We start from the raw sequence: 10,708 nt of genomic DNA, 5'->3' as shown, positions 1-10,708 counted from the left end.
ACATAAAATTATCACAGTATTTAAACTTGTAAAGTCTGAAGACCTTACAATAATATTGTAACATTGCTGAATTAACAATTGTTAATTATTCGAAAAAATAACCTCCACTCAAATTCAAAAGATTAGTACATATAATAAAATCTCAAATCTGGTTAATTTAAAATTTGACTTTCAATGTACTTGAAACTTTCACAGTACAAACAGATTTTGAGTCCATCATAAACTATGGTTTTCGTAGAATTAAACGTTAAAGATTTGGACACAAAATATTCCACTTAATATTAAATATTTCAATGAATTTTTAATGGAGAGCCTTTGTTTGGTTTAAAAAATTGATTTCGTACTATAAACATTGAAATTGGTTAATATAAAATTATCGAGATATCTGTAATTCTACAAAGATTTTCAAAGGATTTACCTATTTTACAAAAATTTATTACTAAAGTTGATCGATGTATATTTTCTACACTAACTTATTTCCCAATTACATGCGAAACAGCGATAACCGTATTGTAAACAGATTTCGAATTTGTTCATAAATATAGAAGGAAAAACACGTTTACCTTTCTACAACAATACTTTCTGTCTTCTTTCGTTTAAGGATGACTTTAGATCCGCCATTTTGTTCCGGAACATTCGATGAAATCAGAGGTCATCCTGTATCGCTTTTAGTGTGAATCGATTAACAGGTTAGAATCGAATTCTCCTCCAAAAGAGGAACACAATAACGAAGGGAAATGAGGCTTCCCGAAAATTCATGAATGTAATTATAACTCGTTAAAGATTCTATCGTCTTCTACATATCTCCTTTCTGCGTACATATCAAAGAACATTTCATCGAATGTATCGCGTTCGTACAAACTAGAGATAACGAGTGGAAAACTGTGGAAATGATCGGGCGACATTTTGTTCAGCGCGTTGACTGCCATTGTGTTCATCGAAAAAATAACAAACAACTAGATTTGGTTCGAATTGAAAAGTGAAACGTGTAGTATTTGTTACAGTTTTTATTACAGTTTGTCTCTGCGTATATAGTTATTTTCGCTTTGGCAGTGAACGTGTTGAAACGATAGAGGAGGCGTCCACATCTGAACCGACTAGGAGCAAAGAAAGCGACTTGTAAAATTTGTATTGCACACAGGTGTAACGCAAGTTACATTTGGAGTGTTTAATGCAATTGAACGTGCGTGTTGCGAACAATATCCAAACACCATATCAATACTTGTCACCGTGTAACAATGATCATTGGTAGACCAGTTAACTGCGACAAGAGTGATGCGACACTCGCATTTTCACATTATTTTGTCATTCGATAATTGTGTATGTATCTTTCGACGATTGAGAGAGAATTCTGGTGACTCTATCTAGGAAAAAACGAATTCTCGTGATGTGTGAATGTTGGTGTAACGTTATTGTAAGAAGGGAAGAATATGGGAAATAGAAGTGGACGCGTCGTACGGTTAAACTTTTAAAACGCGAAGCAATAGATGGCTCCTTGATACGCGTGATTATGGTCCGTAATTGGAGTCGAAACGATTCGTCGATAGTAATAGTAATTATTGTATAACGATAGTAGTAACTACGTGTGTCAGATCGATCACGCGATCGAGCAGCCGAGGCGATTATGAAGCGAACTGGAAAACTTTGAACCGCTTGGTAACTTCAGTGCTAAAAAAAAATGAATGAAAACGAGAAAGAACATTAATTATACCCATAAATATCCTATATACCTAAAACCAAAAAAAAAACGATAACCAAAGCATTGTAACCTTCTAGAGGCAAAAAAGAAATAGAGGAGTACCTAATCTTGTATGGTTTAGTTCGACCACTGATTTGTCCGTGTGTGTTCGTTATTGAAATATGTTTCTTTAGTAAAAAAATGCTTAAAAATCTGAACTCTGCTGATTACTATTTTTCCCTGTCGTCATCCTTTTTCTTCAGTAATGGTCTCTACATAGACACGATTTAAATTACTTATTAATTAGGTAAATTTTTATATTTTTAAATAAACGTTTAAAAAATTTTTCTTTATATTTGTTATAGTATAGAGTGTGTTCCATTTTTGAATCATAAAAATTTGAAATTTTTCAAGTTTTTAAATTAAAATAAATTCTACAATATTTATTTGGAAAATCTCAAATTCTTACAGGCTCGAATTTTCAAACCTTCTTCTTTTGAAGAAAGTATTGAAATACCGTTCTATATTAGTTAGTCAAAGGAAACTCGTACATTGCACCTGGATGTACCTGTTATTAACGAACCGAGAAATTTCGTCGAAATTAAGACCGGCCAGGTCCAGCTCAGGTAGCCCGTCTACCTGTCAAAGCTTAGGGTGGCGTAAGAGCCCGAAGCTACGGGGGTGAGGGGTGGGGGGTAGCCGAACACTCGTTCATGGTGGTGGCTCGACACTTCGGCTCAGTTTGCTCGCGGCGCTCGTACCGTTCGTACTTACCGACGGGCGTTCCGGTTTCCTTTTCAAATCGTCCTAAAAGAATTTCATTTCCGATCGTGTTCGCGTGTGTCCATTACGAACTACCTACTGAACAAAACGACAGAAAATCATGGAGAAATGTGTTACACAGTGAAACAATTCTTAAGTGACATCGATTATTCGGACAGTTTCGAAAGTTGGCGCGATAGGGAATAAGCTTTAACCTGTCATCGTGCAACAAGTGAACGCCGACGCGTGGTAGAAACGGGAATCAATTTGCGATCACGAATTCGTAATTTGTAGTACGGAATAATGTGCCGATCGGGTAAATTGTGAACGTGTTTGTGCATCGTTATTATTTCGTAGCGTCGTCGAACGTTCGTCGAAGTTCGCCGAACTTCGGGCTACGAATTTCGATAATCGAACGCGTCGATCGCTCAGTGCGCGTCCCGCGTTTTTTAAAATTTTTCTAACGTTCCTTTGTTCTTTATTTATTTATGACGAATCAGTTACTGCAGGTTGTTTAAAATATACGAAATTTTCGAATGTAATGATTCTTTGTTTTTAATTGTATTTCCCGCGCATTTTCGGAAACGATTGAAAGGCGTTGAACGACGAGAAGAACGAACATGATCGAATCGAACGAATCGATTTCGCGCGTAATCGACGAGAAATGATACCGTGGTGTCTCGGTGGGAATAAACGAACGGTCCGCGGTACTTTTAACGAATGTCGTGAAACGTCCCACGATTAATCCGCGGTTGAAGACTGGTTAAATAAAAAGGCAGAAATATTTCGCGGTTTTACCCCGTTGATTTATGGTTCGCGTGTGGGTGAATGGTTGCCTTTGTTCGGACGATATCGCCAATTGCGAATATTCTCGTGAATCATGGCTGTTCGAATGCACCACCGGTCTTCTTTAATGTTGCCATGGCTCATCTTCCTTTCGTTGATCCTGTGGAATCTGAACGACGCGAGTGCTGGCCGTGGATTTAGACACAGTACCAGACACGGTGAGTCTTTTCACCTTTTTTTTATTTACTTTTGCTTTTTGGTTGTTTGCTTAAATCGTGAACGTAGGCTAACTAGACGAATGAGATAATTAAATAATTTAAACTAAATTTAAAATTTAGAGAAATGGCGAATTTTATATTATTTATGTCACTGTGCTATTCCATGTACATTCATTGAAATATTAGCATATTACTTTAATTGATTATATGAATATTCTGTTGACATAGTGAATTTTTATATCTTCACTTTATATTTACATTTCTATATTTTTATTTTATATTAAATTCTGTATTAGGCATACTTTCATATGTAGTAATTAATTATATAAATTATAAACTTACTATAAAAATTCTTGAACAAAATAACGGATGATGTATTTGCAAAAGGGGGTGATTTTGTATTAAACGAAGAATGATCAAAGAAAATGAATAAAATCTTTTACACGAAAGATTGTAAGAAAGTTTTATATCGAATGTTAAATTAAGTGGACTTTCATACGTAATAATTTATTTTGCTAATTTTTAATTAAATATTACAATTGTTGATTTTATGCGAAGAAAATGATTGAAAATATGAAATAAAATTTTTTTACAAAACTTTGCAAAAATTTTATATTAATTATTGAACTACTTACACTTTCGTATGTAATAATTTATGTTACAAATTTTCGACTCGCTATAAAAATTGTAGTAAATTACTTAGTAGCTACTTTAGTAACGAGAAAAGTAATTGAAAAATGGGGGGATTTTATGTGAAAAGAAAAATTGAAAATATAGAATAAAATAGTTTGCACGAAGTTTTGCTAGAAAAGTGATTTTAAAAAGATGCGAAATATGTGTGTATTTCATGAATGTTATGAGAAACGATATCGGTAGTACGATAGAAACTGATAATTGAAGACACTAATGGATAAAGGGGTCACGTCAGAAATTAATTATTTGGAGCAAAGTTGATTTAAAGAATTTCAACTAGAGCTTAGATATGCATTCTATTTCTGCAATTAATTCGTAATCGTTATATAACTATGAAGTTGTATTGATATTTATTATAATCATGACAGAGGTCTGTTTTCACTTTTAATGCAAAATACCAATAAGAATGATTAAAAAATATTAAAGTATGCTATTTAATTATTATAATTTAATATATATTAAAATAAATCAAAATTTGAATATATTCAAAGTAAATTAAATAAATTAATAACGAAAGTAAAGTAAGTTACATATATTCAAATTAAGAATAAAATTATTAGAAAATATAGTAATATTTCATGAGTGGTGTTACATACAAGAAATTCATTTTTGACAAATTTTTTTATATTTTTATTTGCATATTTCAAATTGATACTAACACAAATCAATTTATGTATTTATTAAGTATCTAAAACCAGAGATGAGAGCAGAAATTATAGTCTACAATGAATTTCATCAAATGGTAATAAATAATGGTGTATTGAGCAAATATTCAAAATTAATTTCCTTTAAAAAAAAAACGAAATATTATACGTAAAAATTTTATTTTATATTTGTTGAAAGCAATATTTCTGTATGTAGAATTACTCCATTTTATACCTGACAACCTAGCCACAACTATAGTCTTGTAAATGGCTGGTTTAACAATTTAAAAAGTTAAATTAAATTAGAATATAAAACATGTCTTAACAAAAATGTTTCCTCTGTTGTATGATAACATTTTCTCCTAGATTTTTGTTTTATAAAATAAATTTGAAAATGTTAGTACCAATCAATGCGTTTTGGATATCATTTTCAGTTTGATTGTTATTTAAACATATTTAAATATTTATGATGTAGTAATAATTTGTATTATTCTATTCATGTAATATTTAAATGATTTATGGAATTCAAGTGAGTTATAGTGAATGATTTTTGCTGTGAGTCACAAATAAGAAGAATAACAAAAGTCGATGAGTATTGCATTTCTTTGCTCCTGCAGTTAAAAGTGAAGAGTAACAAAAATCGATCAGTATTGCATTTCTTTGCTACGATAATTAAAAGTGAAAAATAACAAAAATCGATCAGTATTGCATTTCTTTGCTACGATAGTTAAAAGTGAAGAGTAACAAAAATCGATCAGTATTGCATTTCTTTGCTACGATAATTAAAAGTAAAAAATAATAAAAATCGATCAGTATTGCATTTCTTTGTTACGATAATTAAAAGTGAAAAATAACAAAAATCGATCAGTATTGCATTTCTTTGCTACGATAATTAAAAGTGAAAAATAACAAAAATCGATCAGTATTGCATTTCTTTGCTACGATAGTTAAAAGTGAAGAGTAACAAAAACCGATCAGTATTGCATTTCTTTGCTACGATAGTTAAAAGTGAAAAATAACAAAAATCGATCAGTATTGCACTTCTTCCTTATAATAGTTAAAAGTGAAGAGTAACAAATGTCCATCAATATTACATTTCTGCACCATGATACTTAAAGGTCAAAAGTAACAAAAACTTGTCAAAGAGTAGCAAACCGTAACGCGTATAGCAATCTCGTAAAATCTTCGACCTCCAGTCCCCTAAACCTCGACGAAACCATTTCAGCGTAACATCCGTAATAACTTCCGTGGCTCCTACACTTCCGCTTTATTTAATTGAGGCGTTCAACGTCTCGCGTCCGCTTTATAAACATCTGCTCGTTCGCCCTCCGATTTTCAAGTTCCTCTTCAATCCTTACGTCCCCGAAAACCGACTATTAACCCCTTGCTCACGACTCGAATCTCTGCAATTGAATTTCGAGTTCAACTCTAATCAGATTTCGCACAGTTAAAGTCGTTCAACGACAAAGTATGCTTAACATTTCAACTTTCTTTAACCTTAAACGTTTCTGCAAAGTTAACCCTTACCATAGTTGATGGTTAACCTTTAATCTCTTGACTGCGAAAGTCTTCTATGTTTTTCTTACAGTAACACTTTTATTGATTTATAAATGTATCAATGTGCTACACGTAATTGATTGTCAATTGATATCAGAAAGGATTGGGTAAGGTATTTTAAACTTGAACTTTAACACACTGGGTTCGAAAAAACTGTAGTCAATTTAGATTAAATTTTAGATATTTTATATTCTGAAAATTTGAATAAATGCAACTTTTAAAACTCTTTTAAATTTTTACTATTTTTTTCCTCAAACTGTTATACTTTTTAATATATTTGATTAGAGTACTTTCAAGTATGCAATATTTTTAATATTATTTTTTAATATATATTTTGTTTTACTGTGATATTTTGAAACACGATAACTTTCGGAACTTAAAGGGTTAAAAATTCAAGTTCACGGTAATTGCAAGATGTTACCGAAAAATTTCGACGAATCCCAACGATCTGGTAAAACTCGCGTCTGCTCTAAGAATATTAAGTGTCAGGACATTCCGCACCTCCCGGCTCTTTGCTTTATATTTAGCGTCGAATCAGCATAGGGCGAAACGCGAGCGCATCCTTCGCAACACTCCAAAGCGATCAACGACATTCTCGAAGGTTATCGATTCTTTTCCGACCTGATAATTGCACGTTCAGGGAGAAACAAGGGGTTTGAGGGCGTCCGTGAACGACGTTCACGTTCTGCGTACACTGCTTTTATATTGTGATTTTAATAAGTATTCTTATCGATACTTGTTGAATGAATGTTTTACCACGATTTCAAACTTGTAATGTAATTTTTAACAAGATAGCATAAGTTCAATCTTTCAGATGCAAGTCTAGGCGAAATGACGTAATTTGAAATTTCTGGACGCAATTTTTGACAGAATGGCGTAACTTCAGACTTTTAGATGCAATTTTAAGCAAAATGATGTAATTTCAAACGTTTGGTCGCAATTTTCGACAAAATGGCGTAACATCAAACTTTCGGACAAAATGGAGTAACCTCAGGCTTTTAAATGAAATTTTAGACAAAATGGAGTAATTTGCAACTTTTAGATGCAATTTGTAGTCAAAATTGCGTAAGTTTAAATTTGCGGACGCAATTTTAGACAAAATAGTGTGGTTTCAAACTTTCAAACAGAATTTTACACAAAATGACTTAATTTCAGACTTTCAGACGCAATTTTGAACAAAATGGCGTAGTTTCAGATTCCTAAATATAATTTTTAAGAAACTGTATTTTAATTTCATAGTACTTTAATAGAACATAAATTGATTTGAATTTAAATCTTCTATTTTGGAATATAGCGTTGTATAAAAACTGATATCGATATCTGAATCGACTTTGTGAATTTTTATAGTTATTTATTTTTATAATTATTTGTGCATTTTTTGACAGAGAAATATTGTACACCTTAAATAATTTGAATGAATACTATTTTGTTTTAATTTAAAAAAGTACTATTCAGTTTAAAAAATTCTACCATTGCCAGTGGAGGATCAATAGTAATATAAATTTAAATTTAAGTTTTTGTCCATATCTTGAACAGTTTTACAACAATGTAAAGCAACATATTTACAATAATGTAAAACTCATAATTTATAAATATAAAACTCTCTATATGTTAAACTTTTAAGAGGTTATTCTTACCGCTAAAATCTGTTGTAAACATTCAATACTTTAAATACGTAGGGAATATTTAAAATATTTATAACATATTTTAGAAAGTATTTTAATAGTATACTAGATAGAAAATATTTGAAAAATATTTTTATAATGTACTGGATAGAAAATATTTGAAAAATATTTTTATGCAACAAATACACTATATTTAATATAACATGTGAATAAACATCTGTTATATAATAATTAACGATAAGTAAATTCTGTTTCTATTAAACTCTGCACCTCAACTTCAAACTCAAATTTGCGATTTTTTAAATAATTACATGAGTCTGTTTTCCAGAGTTTCTAAAAGTTTATAAAAAAAACTGTATCATTAAAACCTTGTAAAGAACTTTTGCAGACTAATATATTATCACTTCTAAATCTCATCGTCAGAAAATTATAATACCACTTAAAACTTCAATTCTGCCAAGAAATAGTTAAAAGTTTAATAATTTCCTAAAAAGCGTAGTCTAAAATATAACTTTTTAATAGCATAGGCGTAGACGTTATCGTAGAACGATAAATAAGAATAACGCGCGATAATTAACGTTCGCTGAGGCTTACCTGAGCAGAATCGATCGATCGATCGATCGACCTTATAGACCGCGTTCACGAACCGCCGCGATCGGATCTTCGAGATATATCGAGAGATCGAACTGACCCGCCCATGTATCGCTTCCTGTTGCTCTAATCGAAACGATCATTTCTCTTTACACTCGATATTAATGCCTAAGCAATAACCGAACCAAGACTAACCATATATTTTTCAAAATCATTTTTGCTTTTGTTATGAATCTACGTAGGTTGCGAGATGTAATAATTTGGTGACTGTAAAATAGAATGGTGCACAATGTAGGTGCTATGCAACCTTTTTGCTGTGTAATGCAATGTAGGTATTTGCAATGATACACTGTCTACATGTTATGAATGCGACATGTTTAGATACTTGTTGAACTGAAATTATTATGCATTATGTAAATTGGTAAAGTTATGAATGTCATCTAAATCACTGAACATTGTAGATATTGTCTATTGTACATGTTATAGATATCGTTTATCGATAAATCAATAAAATTGTGAATTTTATGTTAATCAATGAACATTGTTGATATTACATATACGAATAAAATTATGATTTTTATATCAGTCAATGAACGTCATAGATACTATAGAAATTAATGAAATTATGAATGTCATATTAATCAATAAATATTGTAGGAATTGTATAAATAAATATACTTTTGAATATCATACAAAAATCAATGAAATGATAGATATATAGATAGATAGAAATGAAATGATAGATTGTTTATGAAAATAATTATCTGAGGAACATCGAATAAAGTATCATTTTCAAAAGCGTTCTTCTACTATAATACTTGATGCTGTTACCAAAAATTGTTAAGAATATATCAATGTATTTGTTCTTTTGCAACAATCACACAACTGTTCGACATTATCGTAATGATTGTTCAAAAATACAGTTATCTCCGTTTATACTGCTTTCGTGTTCCAGTTAGAGATTTCAGACATTGCTCCCTGTTTTTCATGAAAATTCATCTATTCTATTGGAATGTTTGTTATTAAATATGTGGGTCAGTCTTTGGACCTTTTTTGCAATTTCTTGAATACATTTACAAGCTCATCTATTTATGAGCGTTATCGTCTCTATATCAGAGGTTACTTTTTTCCTCGTACAATTATGCAAATAAATGTAAAAATAAATGTAAAAATGTAAAAATAAGAGACTTGATTTTATGAAAACAGTAGCAGTGCACTGTAAATTGTATCAAGTTAGTATTGGCATCAAGTCGATATTTGTAGTAATTTGTAGTAAGGTGCAGTGAAATAAGTGCAGACTAGTTTTTGTAAAGTTGGTATTTAAACCTAATTATTTTCAGTCTGCTATGTAAATATTTAACGCTGTCGATATCGAATGCTTTGCACATTGACTACTATTTAATTAACATTAACTAGGACCTTAATTTTCGTTATACATTTTGATTTTGATAGGAAATTGTTTAAAATGTCAACTACTCTACACTTTCTCCGAAAATGGGATAAGAGCGTAACTTGAAGTTAAATACTTTGAAACTTTATTTCATGTGCAATGGGGCAAAAGCAGAATTATTAACAAATCTGCTATGAAATGCTTTTTACTGCATTATGCAAGTACTCTATACTGTAAACAAGTACTCTTAGCTGAAATATAAAAGGGGATATAGTGAAACAAAATAAGGGAACAAACATACTAAATGGAGAAATTTCGCTCATACTGTAATAAAAACAGCCTGTATACGCACTTGGCCCGTTTACGACCTTATCTCACTTCACCTTAATTATATCAAGTCAATATTTAGTAAAATATCGTTTTAGTAAATGGTCACGGATACGTTTAAGCTAAAAATGACTGAAAAGTACAATTCTTTCCTTTCTAGAACAATCACATAAATATTTCAATGTATTGCGAAAACCGGTATTATGAAAGTACTGGCAAAGCTATATAAATTTAAGAGTAAATTTTCGCTGTCTGAAAGGGTTAATTGGGTGTTCAATAAAATCATATTCTAACAACTGGTCAAACTTGCTGAATATCAAGAAGTGTTATTTTTGAAATAGTATTTGAACCTACTATAAATAATTTATTGTTGAGAAGTTTTTTCTTGCAGTTATAATGTTGAAAATGTAGAAATGTAGAAATGTAGAAATGTAGAA

At 31.0% G+C, this 10,708-nt stretch overlaps 1 protein-coding gene across 2 annotated transcripts in view; it reads left to right on the top strand.

The window, feature by feature from the left end:
- Positions 1–2,424: 2,424 nt before the first annotated feature.
- Positions 2,425–10,708, top strand: part of wb (wing blister) — a 303,585-nt gene continuing 295,301 nt past the window's right edge. For both annotated transcript variants that reach the window (XM_012291696.2, XM_012291694.2), the window contains exon 1: positions 2,425–3,444. In XM_012291696.2, the coding sequence (XP_012147086.2) occupies positions 3,321–3,444 (124 nt within the window). In that variant the 5' untranslated portion in view covers positions 2,425–3,320. The remainder of the gene's footprint in view (positions 3,445–10,708) is intronic.

The sequence above is a fragment of the Megachile rotundata genome, chromosome 5, assembly GCF_050947335.1.
Source record: "Megachile rotundata isolate GNS110a chromosome 5, iyMegRotu1, whole genome shotgun sequence".
Lineage (NCBI taxonomy): Eukaryota > Metazoa > Arthropoda > Insecta > Hymenoptera > Megachilidae > Megachile > Megachile rotundata.
This window is presented reverse-complemented; position numbering and strand designations above follow the sequence as displayed.